The sequence below is a fragment of the Leptonychotes weddellii genome, chromosome 9, assembly GCF_054177405.1.
Source record: "Leptonychotes weddellii isolate Sample4059 chromosome 9, ASM5417740v2, whole genome shotgun sequence".
In the NCBI taxonomy this organism is placed as follows: domain Eukaryota; kingdom Metazoa; phylum Chordata; class Mammalia; order Carnivora; family Phocidae; genus Leptonychotes; species Leptonychotes weddellii.
This window is the reverse complement of record NC_138377.1, coordinates 82,790,275-82,807,538: the sequence shown is the minus strand read 5'-3', so window position 1 is coordinate 82,807,538 and position 17,264 is coordinate 82,790,275. Positions and strand designations below refer to the sequence as shown.

The window sequence follows — 17,264 nt, the reverse complement described above, 5'->3', positions numbered from 1 at the left end:
AAGAAACAAGCTCTCTTTAAAATTTGGATCAGTGTTTCTGTCAGTGTGGAGATTGCATATAAATTATTGAATTAAAAAAAGAACAGGGCTCATTGCTTTGGAAAATATTGGTGCCATCAGTCAGGGCATCCTGCTGACACGTGGTGCCCCGTTTGCCTTCTCATTCATCATAAGAGCAGAAGAAATTTGCTTTCTGATCAACATGACATAAATATTCATATGGGTGACCATTTTGTTTGTTTTTTTTAAATTACTGAAGCTTATTGCAGCTGGTAAATGCTGCAAATGAGCCAAGAGGGGCATTATGATAAGTACAGAATAAAGAGAGAAAGTTCCAAGTGCACAAGGAGAATATGTATCAGAAATCTTGGTGACACCTAAGTTTCAAGGGTCTTAGGGTCCTAGAAAATATGTGTTGTCTGGTCAAAGTCACAGGGGGCTATTCTTTCCAGAAAAAGCATCAAAATATGTGAGAGAAGAAGGGACTCAAAAGAGCAAAGGAAAGCAGAAATCCCCAAGAACAAAGAGTAGCGGTCATTAACATCTTATAGACACTAGAAGTTGTGGGTTGCTATATTGTTGGGCCGCCTGAAGCAAGAACTGTATCAGGGATTGGATTGCCCTTCCATCTAGACTAACTTAACAACCATTCATCTGCAGAGCTCCTATCACACAGCCTTTCCTCAGGGAAGCGTTTCCTCACCACCCTATATCCAAACTGGATGAGGATTCTTGGATTCTTGCTCTCATAGCTTACATTATTTTCCTCTGTAAAATTACTACAGTTTGTGATCCCTTGTGATTATTTGATTTCTGTCTGTGTTTCCCACTAGTTAAAATCCCTGAGGGCAGAACCCACATCTACTTTGTTAATGGTGTGCAGTGGCTGGCACATAGACAGTCGATAGATATTTTTGCTTAAATGAGTGAATGGGGATTAAAAGCAATGGTGAGGATGGTGGCTAAAACATTTAGCAGAAAGAACAATGGATTGGTCCTTGTTGCAGCTGCTTGCAGCATTGGATGTAGAATTCAGAAAATTGAGCTGTAGATCCCCTGACTGTGGAAAATAATGGAGGCAGACACAAAACACTGTTATCTAATTCTGAGGCAGGTAAACTTCAACATCACTGTCCCTTAAGAGAATTACTTTGCTGTGCGGTAAGCGTCACCCGGCATGGTTCAGTAGTCTAGGGGGTATCTGCTCTGCATAGTTCAAGGCCAGCTAAGGCATTGTTAGCAGCACTGTGCAATAATTTTAGGCCAAAAAGTATATTGTGCTGTGTTGGATGTATACATATAAAGAAAATCGAAGACTGCTACATTTGTCAGCTGTTTAACACATCTACATACCTAGATTTACTTGTTTACCAAGAATCCTATATAGCTGAGGCTTTACTATCTGTGGTTTTTATTTGCTTTTTATATCACTCTCTGTGTGTAAAACATGTTTCTCCCACAAGATTATTGTTGCTGGAAGCCATGGACTATCTCATATCATGTTCGTATCCTCTTAGAGTGTTTTCTATAAATGTTGTTTCTTGACTAACATTACTTATAATGATACAGTAATGCCAGTTTTTTTTTTTCTTTTTCATTTCAGCATGTCTTCAAATTAGAACAGGAAGAATATATGAAGGAACAAATTCCATGGACACTCATAGATTTTTATGATAATCAGCCTTGCATTAATCTTATAGAATCTAAACTGGGCATTCTAGATTTGCTGGATGAGGAATGCAAGGTAAATATGATTTTCTGACGTACCTAGTCTATCAAGAGATATGTCAAGGTCAGAGGTAAGTGGGTTTAAGCAGAGATTCATTAGTATACCATGAGGTGTCACTGTGGCCACAAGTGAGAGATTGCCCTACTTGCATTCTGAAAGGTCACTAGACCCAAAGGGTTCTAAATACAGTCAAAACTTGGAGAATTTTGGGGCACCTGGGTGGCTCAGTTGGTTAAGTGTCCGACTCTTGATTTCAGCTCAGGTCATGATCTTGGGGTCCTGGGATTGAACCCCACGTCAGGCTCCGTGCTTAGCAGGGAGTCTGCTTGAGGATTCTCTCCCTCTCCCTCTGTCCCTCCCCCCCACTTGCACTCTCTCTCTCTCAAATAAATAAATAAATCTTTTTAATAATCTAAAAAAAATAAGAAACTTGGAGAATTTCCTTTCTCTTTTCAGCCGCTTCTCGGTTATGTGAAAAATTGACATTAGACACAACTACTTACCAGTGTTAGCCACCTTTGTTATATTTGGTACTTTTTGGTTCAGTGATATGACATATTTAAAGAAATGCAAGAAATTGTACAAAAGATACTTTAAATAATAGTCCTAAATATCCGTGATTTTAAAATTGACTGCTTGTTCTTTATCACTGATATATATAGTACAAAGGGAGTGTTAGCTTTAATATTTGAAGACCCAGCATGTTGGGAAAATAATGGATCTCCAGCTTTACTGCTAACTGAGTGATCTTAGACAAATAACCTATCCTTTCTCTTAACTCCTCTTTAGTCTATATGCCATAAATTATACCATAGATTGATCACCTAAGCATCCAGATTTCCTACAACAATTAAGACTGAGTATAATGCTCACTTTCACTTGAAGTGAAATAAAATGCATATCAGACCAAAAATGGGATACTGCTTTTTACTTATCAGACAGGCAAGTTTTTTTTTTCTTTTAAGATTTTATTTATTTATTTTGAGAGCGAGAATGCATGTGAGCTGGGGAAGGGGCAGAGGGAGAGGGATAGAGAAATCTCAAGCGGACTCCCCGCTGAGCAGGGAGCCCAACACGGGGCTCGATCCCAGGACCCTGGGACCATGACCTGAGTTGACATCAAGAGTCAGACATTTAACTGACTGAGCCACCCAGGCACCCCAGATAGATGAGTTTAAATTTGATAATACCATTCTTTTATGGTTGAATGTGAGTTAATACAGCATATATTTGAGGAAATTTGACAATATTCATCAAAATTATAAGCACATGTACCTTTGGACCCAACAGTGGAACTGCTAGAGTTCACCCTATGAATATACTTGCAAAAGTATCCAAGGTATATATGTAAAAGAAGTAATTGTGGCCATTTTTACAATAACAAAAATGAGTGACAACCTAGTGGTCATAAATATAATTATATTTATTTTAAATATATTTTCTTCATTTTAAACCTTTCTGAATTATGAAAATATTTCACTCTGTGCAGATATTACCTTTATTTAACAAATTTAAGAAAATACCTGATATGGAGCACCTGGCAGGCTTAGTTGCTAGAGCATGTGACTCTTGATCTTAGGGGGTCGTGAGTTCAAGCCCCACATTGGGCATATAGCTTACCTAAAAAAAAAAAAAACACATAAAATCATGATAGTTCATCTTTTATTTGTGAGGCTTTTGTTGTTTTAAAAGCAGATAGAATATTTATTTGATGATTCCTGGTATAGGCAGATTGAGTTGCCCAAAGATTGGGCTGAGTCACCCATAAGAAGGTCACAATCATTGCTTTTCATTAGTAATTAGTTTTTGGCATCTAACAGAGTAATGTGGAAGGAATGAGTTCCTAATTGCATAGAAAAGTTGTTAGAAAAATGGTCTCCTGGTTGATGCCTCAGAAGAGCCTTATAACAATTTTCACCTTATTTTGTTGTTGTTGTTGTTGTTTCTTTTCTCCCTTGAATGTAGATGCCTAAAGGCACAGATGACACTTGGGCCCAAAAATTGTACAACACACATTTGAACAAATGTGCGCTCTTTGAAAAGCCCCGTCTATCAAACAAAGCTTTCATCATCCAACATTTTGCTGACAAAGTAAGGAACCTTTATTATCTTTTTTCTTTTTGAATATTTAAGTTCAAAGAGGAAGAAAATCGATAGTCAAGAGATACCATTTTTATCTTTGCTGAAACTTGCATTCTTTAGTGTCTTATAGGAAAAGTATTTTTCAGTGTTGCTTTGTTGGTTTTCTCTTCCTTTAAACTAAATGGAATTATATTATGAAATAAATATGAGCCTACAATCCTCTATAATTTTGAAATCGAAGAAACTCTGAAAACTAAAAAGTCTTTTCATAATTCATTTTATGTCTAGACCTGATTTCTGACTTGAACTAACATGAGGTTATGTATAGTCTTTATCTCACTTAGGCCGGGTATTTGCATACTTCAGTGTAGAAATGTTAATGTGTTTAATTACAGTTGCTCCCTCAGATTGCTGAAAACCTTGGAGAGGTCAGAATAGAGACTGTGATTGAGTCATTGGGTTCCTGCTAACAGGACTTGCTGCCTCATGAGTTCAGTAGTGTACTCAGAAAATCAGGGGTGATGAGACTAATTTACATTTAAACGAAGTGTGGCTAGGTATAGGGGAGTAAGCTTCCTGGGATCTCCTTCAGGAATTGAGGGCCTTCTGAGTCTCCGTAATCCTAGCTGGAAACCTAGGAATGACTTGTAGGTCATCCGAGGGCTTTGTGTTATAGCCTGGGGAGCAACTTGAATGGTAGATGCCTGAAGTCACTGGAGTTTTGGAATCAGGAACAGTCGTTCTTGAGGAGTTCCACTACCAAATCATACAGTGTTTACCCAGTTCTCTCCCAAGAGAACTACCGCTCCTGGATGGTGATCTCAGTCACAAGAGGATACGTTGACTTAGCTGTGGAGGAGCTCTCTACCACCAGCATGGGAGAAGACAGTCAACTTCTTAGGAGTCTGCTTACCTATGAATTGGGGGGATCTTTTAGACCATAACTAATTAGCACTACCACTGTTCCCTAGGAAAAGCAGTATTTGAGGAGTTTTACTCTAGAGTTAACATACTTCTTCCCAAGAATGGTACTGGTTTCTTAGAATAAAACTGATAACCAGTTTGCTGAGAACCAGTCATATAGCCTGAACCTAATAAATATTTTTGTTGTTGATGATTATAATATCTGTTCAAAAAGTCTGTTAAGATTTTTGCATGTGTTTTCAGGTGGAATACCAGTGTGAAGGCTTTTTGGAAAAGAATAAAGACACTGTCTTTGAAGAACAAATTAAAGTTCTGAAATCCAGCAAGGTAACAGTGTATAGGCTTATATATTCATTAAAGTGTTAATTACTTAAGCATTAGTTTTTTTGTTTTTTTAAGCATTCGTTTTTTAACAGTAATGATTTTTCTAACAAAATCAGGTTTACCATTAGTTTTTAATTTATCAAATACATAACACAGTGTGTGTCAGGTATTGTTTTAAATGCCTTACAAATGTTAACTCATGTAATTTTTATAATGAGGTGATATAATCATTGCTCCCATTTTACAGATGAGGGAACTGAAGCACAGAGATTTCATAGCTAATAAGTTTTCAAGCCAAATTAAAACACAAGCTGTCTGGCTCAGAGTCTGCTCTTAACCACTATGCAATGTTGTCTTTCAGTTTTATGTGAAATTATCTCCACAGTTGTTCTAGACTCTCTTGTGCCTTTGTAAGAGACTATGAGAGAAAACAGGTTTTTTGCTGCATTATGTATGTATGTATGTATTTTTAAAGAATTATTTATTTATTTTAGAGAGAAACAGAGAGCACTAGCGGGGTTGGGGGGCAGAGTGGGAGGGAGACAAGCAGACTCCCCAGTGGGTGGGGAGCATGACTTGAGGCTCAGTCCCAGGACCCTGAGATCATGACCTGAGCTGAAATCAAGAGTCAGATGTTCAACCAGCTGAGCCACCAAGGTGCCCCACTGTATCATTTTAAAGGGTGCACTGGAAACATGGCCTTATGCACTCAAATTATTTGAAAGTAAACTTAGTTTAGCAAAATGAATATTCAAATATTCATTAAAAATGTATAATTATTCATGTGAATCTAGACTACTGACTGACACTTTTGTTTTCCTAGTTTATTCTGAGATAGTCTTTATTTTTAATTTTTCATTTCATTTATTTATTTATTTATTTGACAGAGAGAGAGAGACACAGCAAGAGAGGGAACACAAGCAGGGGGAGTGGGAGAGGGAGAAGCAGGCTTCCCGCGGAGCAGGGAGCCCGATGCGGGACTCGATCCCAGGACCCTGGGATCTGACCTGAGCCGAAGGCAGACGCTTAACGACTGAGCCACCCACGCGCCCTGAGATAGTCTTTTTAAGTTCTGTGGGAATATGCTATAAACATTTTTAAATTTAAATTCAATTAATTAACATATAATGTATTACTGGTTTCAGAGGTACAGGCCTGTGATTCATCAGTCTTATGTAATACCCAGTGCTCATCACATCACATGCCCTCCTTAATTTCCCCCATCCCTCCAACTCCCTCCCCTCCAGCAAACCTCAGTTTGTTTCCTATGATTAAGAGTCTCTTATGGTTTGTCTCCCTCTCTGGTTTCATCTTTTTTTATTTTTTCCTCTCTTCCCCTATGATCCTCTGTTTTGTTTCTTAAATTCCACATATCAGTGAGATCATATGATAATTGTCTTTCTCTGATTGACTTATTTCACTTAGCATAATACCCTCTAGTTCCATCCATGTCGTTGCAAATGGCATGATTTCATTTTTTTGATGTCTGAGTAATATTCCACATCCTCACCAACATCTGTCATTTCCTGTCTTGTTAATTTTAGCCATTTTGACTGGTGTGAGGTGGTATTGCATTATGGTTTTGATTTGTATTTCCCTGATGCCGAGTGATATTGAGCATTTTTTCATGTGTCTCTTGGCCAAGATTATGTTCCAGTTTTAACCCTTAGAAAAATAATGACTCTGAGTGTCTGTAAGTGTCTGTCAGTTTTTTACTTACACCCATAAGCACTGGGCATTAATGCTTTATAGCTTATAGGACTGATGTATAGGAGAAAATTCTCTCCCAGTGCCAGTCCCTGAGTACTATTCAGTTAGATTATAAATCATTTCTATTTATGAATAGTGATGAAAACCATAAAATTCTGGTGTCACTACTCTGCCTAGGTAATTTAGCTTAAGTGGAACATTCACAGGTTCTTATTCCCCAGGTACCCGTAATCAGTCGTGTCTTTCTTCTGACTAATTTTCTTATTGGCTAGTGGATCCTTAATTATCACAAGGTAGCTGTGGGTTCTGAGGAATCATTTGGAGTAATTGCAGTCTGTGTAGCATTGCTGCAGCTGGAGCTGGGGGATGGTGCGTGGTACACATAGCTTGGGTTTTCAGATCAAGTCTATTAGAGACTCTTATTTTTCCCCTTTGCAACACAGCTTTAACATTGTAATACAAGATAGTAGTGCAACATGTTTTCCTCTTTATAGCCAACCAAGCTGGAATATATTATTTTTTCTATAAAAGAGATACATTCATTTGTGTAGCAAGCAACCATTATTGGTATGTTTTGTATAACAATTTATTTTATACATCATGAGTTATTTCCTAAATTACCCTTATGATTAAATACACATTAAGAGCAAATGAAATTCTCTGATTTTGTTTTTTAATGGAAACACTCTCCTAAGAAAATTATTTCTTCTGGAGATACTCTGAGATTATTAGACAAATAATAGGTAGCTGTAATTTTAATTTGAAGGATTTATTTAATGCAGAATGTGTCACTGTTGAAAAGATACATACGTATGTCAAGATGTTCCTGTAGGTTAGTTTGAAGTCTCTTTCGTTCCATAAAGTCTCTCCCTTCCATACTGACTAATACCATCTATCCACTTGTTAAATGCCAGATCTTTTAATAATCTTTCATAGTGCTAACCTGGTACAACACAAAATTGATTGCAGGAATTATGCAATCAAGTTATCAATCCCTTGAAAACAAATATAAAAGGATACAGGACAAGGGCAGGGTTTTTAATTTTTTTCCTTATAAATCTGTGTTATTTTCCAAAAATTATTAATTCATGATTATTTTTTTTTAAAGATTTTTTTTATTTATTTGAGAGAGAGAATGAGAGAGAGAGAGCACATGAGAGGGGGGAGGGTCAGAGGGAGAAGCAGACTCCCTGCCGAGCAGGGAGCCCGATGCGGGACTCGATCCAGGGACTCCAGGATCATGACCTGAGCCGAAGGGTAACCAACTGAGCCACCCAGGCGCCCTCATGATTATTTTTTAATCTTATAATATTGGAGAACTAGTTTGTGACACCCTTCTTGCTGAGATTTTCAGTGAGTTTTGTTTAGCTGGTGCTCACCATTTGAGTTAGTAGGTAGACAAATGAAGCATGATGATAAAATATTTTGTGGAACTGAAGTAATAAGATAGGACTTTCCATTAGTATTTTGCTCATAAAATAATTGTAGTTCAAGACTAGTAATATGTTGATAGTGGCCATTTTCTGTAGATTAGGATTTCAAGTGTTAGGGGAGTAGTTTTGATTTTGTTTCCCCCAAACAAGGCCATAGAATCACTGCATTTTTTTCCTCCTATATTTTTGTAGCACTGGTGTCACCTTCCTCTCATGTCTTTGTTTCCTAACACAGATATTGATTATTTCCGGAATGAGACTTTGTAAAGGGTTACTGAAGGAAGGGAAGCCCTGTGGATTCCAAGTCTTCTGTGAAGGTTTATGCTTGAGTTTATTTAGAGTATAATTATCTTTTATTGTTTCTGACTCAGTTTAAGATGCTACCAGAATTATTTCAAGATGATGAGAAGGCCATCAGTCCAACATCAGTCACCTCATCAGGGCGCACGCCCCTCACTCGTATTCCTGCAAAGCCCACCAAAGGCAGACCAGGCCAGACGGCCAAAGAGCACAAGAAAACAGTGGGGCACCAGGTCAGTTCTGGGGAGCTGCCACTGCATGCAGGGCTCCTTCCCCTCAAGCTGAGTTGAAGCCTCAGGTCTTCCTCTGTCAGTCCCCCAGGTGGGGTCCTCAGGTGGGGAAAGGCTAGAGCTCTTACTATGAGAACACGTAACACCATCCCCTCCTGCTCCTCTCCACCCAGCTTTAGACCCATGACTCTGCTTAAGCCTGTCCCAAAATAATCTTCTCTAGGTCTTGATTCTTGTAGTGCATATCGTCCCTCGCAGACCACTGCTGCCTTTGGTTTGTCCTCTGGCCATTTCCTCTCTAGATTTGTACAGAGCACCAGCTCCCTCAGTGCAGGAGCAGAGCCCTCTCCTTTCTTCGATGTCCTCGGCTCTGTGGGGCGTGGGAAATACTACACACATGCACAGTGCCTGAACAAGGCTGGGGGCCCTGGACGGGAAGCCAGTCAGCTTGCTTTCCCGTGTGGGGGACCGTGTGCCCAGGTGAAATAGGAAGCAGGGCCCAACACAGGTTTGGGGCCTCCAGGCTTGACCTCGTGTCCATGTTGGTAGCCCCACGGTGGCTGTTCTCTCCCACCCTCCTGCTCATTCCTTGCGCTCTTGGAAGTCACCTGCTACTTCTTCAGTCTCCTGTGGCAGAATTCCCAGTGTACATGATAAGTGGACCTAATATTCTTCAAGTAAGGATATTTTTTAGTCAAAATTCTGAGTTCACAACAGAAAGCTACAGGAGCCTGTGTTAAAGGAGCGGGGGGGTGAACTCTGATGTAAGTGATGGACTTTGGGTGACTGATTTGTCAGAGCAGGTTCATCAGTCTTAACAAGTGTACTGCTCTGTTGGGGGTACTGATAATTGGGGAGCTGGTGCCTGTGATGGGGCAGGGGGTGTATGGAAAATCCTTCTTCAGTTAGTTTTGCTGTGAACCTAAAACAGCTCTAAGAAAATAAGAAAGGGGTGGCAGGGAAAAGTGGTGGGAGGAGAACAAATGTATATTTAGTAGAATAAGCATATAAATGGCAGAGTTTAAGCAAATTTTAACCTAAAGCCCTATATGCTTATTTAGTAGCAGCCCCCTTCTGAGGCTGGGTCAAGTTCACAGGAGGCAGAATCATCTCCAAATCTCCAATAGTGTCATTGGAAAAAACTTTAAATTGTTTTTACAACATCGATTTTGATAAAACCCTGATGGCCCTTTCTCTTCTGTTTTTCATGCAGTTCCGAAACTCCCTTCACCTGCTTATGGAGACCCTCAATGCCACTACCCCTCACTATGTACGCTGCATTAAGCCCAATGACTTCAAGTTCCCATTCACGTAAGTATTTCTCAACTACTGAGTTAAAAAGCGTCCAAGTCTCATAAGGATTCCCATACTAACAGAAGGAAAAAAAATATTTGGGTAAATCTTCATGTCTTGTAGAGGGAAATCACTAGTCAATAATTTTTTTTTTTTTTTAGTTTTCATTTCCTTTGGAGAATGTGATAATAAATTCGCAGCTGGCCTTTTGAAGATTTTAAAAGTTGAGGTCAACCAGGCATTTCTAGTTTTTTTTTTTTTTAAAGATTTTATTTATTTTTTTGACAGAGAGAGACACAGTGAGAGAGGGAACACAAGCAGGGGGAGTGGGAGAGGGAGAAGCAGGCTTTCCGCGGAGCAGGGAGCCCGATGCGGGGCTCGATCCCAGGACCCTGGGATCATGACCTGAGCCAAAGGCAGATGCTTAACGACTGAGCCACCCAGGCACCCGGCATTTCTAGTTCTACTTTCTGTTTTGAATTTACTTTAGTTCAAGATCTTTCTGGGCTTTTGTTAATTTGGGCATTAGTTAAAACCAGAGCCCGGTGGAATAAAGCTGCTTTGGCAAAGGTTCACAGTTCTCTCTGCTACTTTCCAGCTGTTGAAACCATCAGAGCCTGTCTACTATTACCAAATGTCTTGCCCTACATCAAATACCATGTATGAGGGGGAAGTTTTTTTTCCTCAAAATGTCAGTTTTTCTCTAATTTTAAAAGTAATGCATATGTATTGTAAAAACAGTTTTTAAAAAATATAAAATAGCATAAAAATTGAAAAACATTCATAATACACTAAGGGATAACTGGTATTAACTCACATACATCCTTCTTGACCAACTAACATCCTTTCCTTCCCTGCTGTGGTGTGTGTGTATGAGCGAGAGAGACACTAATAAAAGGGGCTTGTGCTGTAATTGTGGTTTTGTATCTGCTTTTAACTTAATAAATTGTGGATGCTTTACATGTTAGTAAATAAAAATCCACATCATCATTTTAATGACTACATAGTATCTCATCATATAGATATGTCATCATTTATTTAAATTATTCCCTAAATGATGACTGTTCCAACTATGCTATGATAAATATATTTTGCCAAACATTCTTGTATATTTGCCTGATTATCTTCTTAGGATAATATATTTCTAGAAGGGGAATTTGTGGGTCAGATTAGGCACACTTACCAAAGGTTGGAAGGGTACTCTCACTGCATAGGGTACGAGTGCTCATTTTCCCACCCCCTGCCAATCCTGCCCTCTGAGGTTCTGCCTTAGATGCAGGGCAGTTCTGAAAGACTTATATCCTCCTGATTGCCAAGAAGTGCTTTCTGGAGGCACTGGGAGGCAGAAAAAGCTGCCACAGCCTGGGCCACTCTCCTGGACAACCTTAGGGGCCATTACCTTCCATCAGCCAACCCTATCTCCCACGGCCAACAGAACACTCAAGAAGACAGTATAGCACAAAGGTCAGATAAGGTGCTGAGGGCTTAGCTGGGGGAGTACAAAGAGTGACCATCCAGCAAGGGGCAGGCCTTGCTACTTCCTCTCTTAGTGTCGGTGTAATGTTAAGATGCTATTTGTCTAGAGTAAAATAAATATAAAGTATATAAGATATAGTACAAAATAAAAATAATTGATATTGTTGTGGACACTATAAGTCCTTTGTATGTACACACAAAGTTGAATAGAACTTTTAGAACACCAATATTTAAAAAAATAATAACTGGATGGGGCATATTTAATTTGTTCTTAGAGAAATCTCCAGAGTTGGCCAGTCTTTATTCTAGGGAAGCTATATATGGCGAGCTAAAGAACTAAGAGAACAGCTCATCAGATCAAGCCATTTAATGAGTATGGGCAAAGTACCAAGGAGTTTTAGGTTTCTTTAAATATGCCCAGTGGTATTTGTTACAGGTTTGTGGTGTGAAGTACAAATAATGTTTATGGCTCTGCTCTTTATTTTTACTGCTAATTGTCTCCTCCCCACTGTCACACAGAGTTTTCCATTGTGATCCCCACTCCAACTTTTGAATGTTTTCTTTTCTAATTTTTCCATCTGGCTCCTTACAAAAGGGTTTGATCTCTGGAGTGAGGAGAGTAATTTGTGGCTGTTGCCAAGCTTCTTTCTGTATCACTGCTGTTCACACAGGTTTGACGAGAAGAGAGCAGTGCAGCAGCTGAGAGCATGCGGCGTCCTGGAAACCATCCGCATCAGTGCAGCGGGCTTCCCCTCACGGTGAGCGTGGCAGGTTTCCTATGGAAGGGATCCTCTGGGAGAGATTCTTACCTCTTCCAGTAAGCTGATGTGAGTTTTTTTATATAGGTGGACTTACCAAGAATTTTTTAGCCGCTACCGTGTCCTAATGAAGCAAAAGGATGTGCTGAGTGACAGAAAGCAAACGTGCAAGAATGTATTAGAGAAACTGATACTGGTAAGAAAGATCTTCATTTAACTTCATCTGAACAGATACTGGCCAAAGGCCTTATGATTGTAACATTTCAAAGCCCTGGAGAATCCAAATACCACTAATCCAGATTATTCGGGGTTGGGAGGGTGGGGAGGGCACACTGTCTTCGAGGTCAAGGCTCCCTGTGCTTAGGATGCTAGACCTAGTGAGGGAATGGTCTACTGTCAGGGAACAGGATGGTGAGGTCTGGAGAGGTCTGGACCCAGACTTGAGACGCACTCCTTTTAGAGATTGATTATTATCAATAAAAGTTCATCTCATACTTATTTATGGAAGATATCAGGCCAGATACTATGTGATTAAGAAAAAACAAGTCTTGTCCTAAGATAACATAGTCTCTCTTGGAAATTCATGCATTTTATTTAATTAATTAATTAATTTATTTATTTTTAAAGATTTTATTTATTTGACAAAGAGAGACACAGCGAGAGAGGGAACACAAGCAGGGGGAGTGAGAGAGGGAGAAGCAGACTTCCTGCTGAGCAGGGAGCCCGATGCGGGGCTCGATCCCAGGAACCTGGGATCATGACCTGAGCCGAAGGCAGACGCTTAATGACTGAGCCACCCAGGTGCCCCGGAAATTCATGCATTTTAGAGATAAGTATAATATGCCTTAGTGTCTATCAAATACTAAAAAAATCAGAGGAAGACAAAGCCACATGTGCTATGGGAAGGAGGAACAATTCCATGGAAGAGGTGTGTTTTGAGTTAGGCGCTGAAGAATTGGTGAGATTGTATAAAAGTAGGACATCCTAATAGGGAGCAAGGTGTGAAGAAGTAGGAAAGCATAGAATTTGCTCAGAAAACAGTAAAGTATTTTTTTTCTTTTGTTGTTTTTTTTTCCCCAGTATAAGACTGATGTATGGGACAGTAGGGATTTAGTTAAGAAATGTAGGTTGGTGTTTGAAAAGTCTTGTATGCCAAACTAGGGAGTTCTTAAACTTCAGAATGCATCAGAGTCATCTGGACAGCTTGTTAAAATACAGATTGCTGGTCCCCAGCCCACAGAATTTTTGATTCAGTAGGTCTGGGATGGGCCCAATAATAATGTGCCTTTCTAACAAGTTCCCAAGTGATTGTGATGCTGGTCTGAGGACTCCATTTTGAGAACAGGTAATCTAGTTCACGAGGAATTTAAGATTCATGAAAGGTTTTTTTAAAAAATATTTTCACTTGGGCGCCTGGGTGGCTCAGTTGGTTAAGCGACTGCCTTCGGCTCAGGTCATGATCCCGGAGTCCCTGGATCGAGTCCCGCATCGGGCTCCCTGCTCGGCAGGGAGTCTGCTTCTCCCTCTGACCCTCCCCCCTCTCATGTGCTCTCTCTCATTCTCTCTCACACAAATAAATAAATAAAATCTTAAAAAAAAAAAAATATTTTCACTTGTTTTATACTAGTTTGAATGGATTACCTCACTTTGAGGTAATTAGTCCTAATTACTAACTATTAAGTAAATGTGATATCTCTTCTTTGGTGATAATAACTTTTTTTTTTTGGAAGAACTAAGGCCACTTTCTTAGTAATGTGTAAAAAGAATCGCGCTTTTGGGTTTGGACCAACACCTTTCTAACCTAGGTTCAGATGGGAATGGAGAGCAGAAAGTAAGGACAGCCCTACACCCAGACCATGTTGTCACCCAGACCACACCAGGCCTGGCTCAGGGCTGTGCAGGGCGTGGGTGTGATAGAGGAGGCTCACGGCAGAGGAGAGCAGGGCTGGAGTGGGGAAGCTGAGATGGGACAGGGAGAGGGAGAGAGGAGCCACCTTCTTGCTCTGCTTGTGTCTCCAGCTAAGCTGCCTATGTAAACTCTGGATTTAAATTAAAATAGTTTTAGATGTTTTAGGTATATATAGAAATTTCTGATTTTTCTGGGTTCACATACAAGATAGGAGACACCTGTTTACCCTGAAAAGTGATTTTCTTTGTTTTCCCTTAGAATTTCAGATCATGGTAGTGATTATTATAAATAAATTCCTCTCTTCTTTTGACATGAGCATGATTAATAACCTGCATCCTTCTAGATAAGGTGGATAAGACTGTGGTAGACCAAAAATAGCATGCATGCGTGTATTTACTGCTCCACTCTGCTTGTAATCCAAAGTCGATGAGCAATACAAGTGATTATGTTCTTATAAAAGGAGTTTTGAAATTCATGGAAGGATTTTAGATACATTTATAGGGTTGTGTTTGTACTGTTGATTAAAGGCAACAGATAACTGTTGCAAATTTAACTCTTGATCAGAATACGCCAAGTTTTTTGTTGTTCAATTCTTATTTTGTGTGCGTGGCTTCCTGCCTTATTCTTCGTGCTGGTGTTTTTGTCCCTTCAGCTTTCTCATGGAACATACAGCCCGATGTAATGCTTACAGCCTGAGTCAGTCAGAGAGAGTGTCATCATCTCCATTTCCTTGAGATATTTAAAATCCAAACATGCAAATAATAACTGCATATAACCCATAACCAAGTTTTTGGCCTCAGATAATAATTTCCAGGTAGAATGATTCTGGAAAATAACTCTTAAACTGCAGTTTTCCTTAAAATCCCTTCTATTTGCTCAACTTGCCAAGGATAAGAAATCCTTCTCCATTAGTTAATTGTGATGTAGCCCAAGTTTTAGCTAATAGATTCATCCCTTTACTGATTCTGCTTTTAGACTTATTTTTTTTCTCTTTTAGAGGTTCATTTATATGGTCATCATTTCTACTTCTGAGTGTACAATTTCTTCCAAAAAATAGGACAAGGACAAATACCAGTTTGGTAAGACAAAGATCTTTTTCCGCGCTGGTCAAGTGGCCTATCTAGAGAAACTGAGGGCAGACAAGCTGAGGGCTGCCTGCATCCGGATCCAGAAGACCATCCGAGGGTGGCTGCTGCGAAAGAAGTACCTGCGCATGCGGAAGGCGGCCATCACTGTGCAGAGATATGTGCGAGGCTACCAGGCCCGATGGTAGGTCTCTTGGTGGCCTGTCCAGCCTGACTCATGGCCCCTGAGCTCGGACAGCTCACCTGGTTCCTTGTCCAACCGATGACAGTTTTCGGTGGTCTTAATATTTGAGAAGGCCACACCCCACCTCTTCTTAGTTTCAAAGAATAACAGATTTACTCACAAGACAGTTAAATAGAATAAAATTTCACTCACCCTATTATGAATCATTTGGATTCATCTTCAAAAAAATTACTAATTACTGCCTACTCGTGTGCTCCGTATTTTTTATTTTTTTGTACTTTTATGTGGGCTTGAAGGAATCATCTGTAAATTAAAACAGTCATGAATATGTGCTAGTTAATAATGATTCCACTGAGGAGTTTTCAGGAGCAATTAGCTGAGAAGATCTGGAGGAGAATGAGACTTCAGTGTGATTTACATATGAGGATAATTTTAATTTAGAACTCTCAGTAGAGATGAATTGATGGTGAAGAACTTATGCCCAAACAGATAGATTAGGGAGAAACATCCCACGTTAGCAATGGCTAGATGTAAGAAAGCTGGTGGTAAGTAAGTTTGGGATTACTGTGGACAGCCAGTCAGCTGTGTAAAGGGGACATAGCCTGGGGTAATGAGCACCGTCCTAGAAAGAGAGAACCTTTCTGAGCTGCACTTTCTTTATTGTCCCATATCAGGGAATATGGGACATCCTACTTTTCAGGGTTAGGGCAGACTCAAATCAGATAAGGAATGCAAAAATGTTTAGGGGAACTATAAATTGCCATACAAATATAAGTGATTTAACTTATACTAATATTAGAATAATAACAATGGAGGTACTACTTATTATGCTAACAATAACAGCATATATTGGTGCTTCAAGTCTCTACAGGATGTGGTCCTGCGTTTGTCTGATTACTGACTGTGCACCCCTCTTCTCTTTGGCCAGCTATACTAAGTTCCTGCGCAGAACCAAGGCAGCAACCATTATTCAGAAGTACTGGCGCATGTACGCAGCCCGCAGGAGATACGGGATAAGACGATCGGCCACTATTGTTCTTCAGTCTTATTTGCGAGGTTACTTGGCCAGAAATAGATATCGCAAGGTGAGGCATTACTTCCAACTTTGTTTATTCATTCCATTAACATTAATCAAATTCCAGATTTGTACAAAATACCACAGGGCTTCCTGTGGACATAGGAACTGAATGGAGACAACCAACAATTGAAATATATTTTAAAATATTAAATAAGTACATTTATTTATAAGTTTTTTAAATTAACATATAATGTACTATTTGTTTCAGGGGTTCAGGTCTGTGATTCATCAGTCTTACACAATTCACAGCACTCACCATAGCACATACCCTCCCCAATGTCTATCACCCAGCCACCCCATCCCTCCCACCCCCCACCACTCCAGCAACCCTCAGTTTGTTTCCTGAGATTAAGAGTCTCTTATGGTTTGACTCCCTCTCTGGTTTCATCCTGTTTCAAAGTACATATATGTATTAACAGGATAGTGGAAAAATACCTTCCTTTTTCCCCCTTATCTATGTAATTTGAAAAAAAGTGACTATATTAGTTTCCTTTGGCTGCTGTGATAAATTACCAACAACTAGGTGGCTTAAAACAACAGAAATTTTTACTCTCAGAGTTCTGAGACCAGAAGTCTAAAATCAGTAACACTGGACCAAAATCAAGGTGTCAGCAGGGCTATACTCTCTCCAGAAGCTCTAGGAGAGAATCTGTCTCTTGCCTCTTCTGGCTTCTGCCAGGGGGCTGCCACTATCCCTTGTGTTTGTGGCCACATCACTCCAACCTCTGCCTCCATCCTCACATCATCTT

General features: G+C 39.7%; 1 protein-coding gene across 1 annotated transcript in view; it reads left to right on the top strand.

Annotated features, from left to right (window-relative positions):
* Positions 1–17,264, top strand: part of MYO5A (myosin VA) — a 181,335-nt gene that overhangs the window by 104,226 nt on the left and 59,845 nt on the right. Inside the window, exons 12-20 of the mRNA XM_081831863.1 lie at positions 1,604–1,744; positions 3,695–3,820; positions 4,979–5,062; positions 8,574–8,735; positions 9,946–10,043; positions 12,173–12,259; positions 12,347–12,455; positions 15,226–15,437; positions 16,366–16,522. Coding sequence (XP_081687989.1) covers positions 1,604–1,744; positions 3,695–3,820; positions 4,979–5,062; positions 8,574–8,735; positions 9,946–10,043; positions 12,173–12,259; positions 12,347–12,455; positions 15,226–15,437; positions 16,366–16,522 — 1,176 coding nt within the window. The remainder of the gene's footprint in view (positions 1–1,603; positions 1,745–3,694; positions 3,821–4,978; positions 5,063–8,573; positions 8,736–9,945; positions 10,044–12,172; positions 12,260–12,346; positions 12,456–15,225; positions 15,438–16,365; positions 16,523–17,264) is intronic.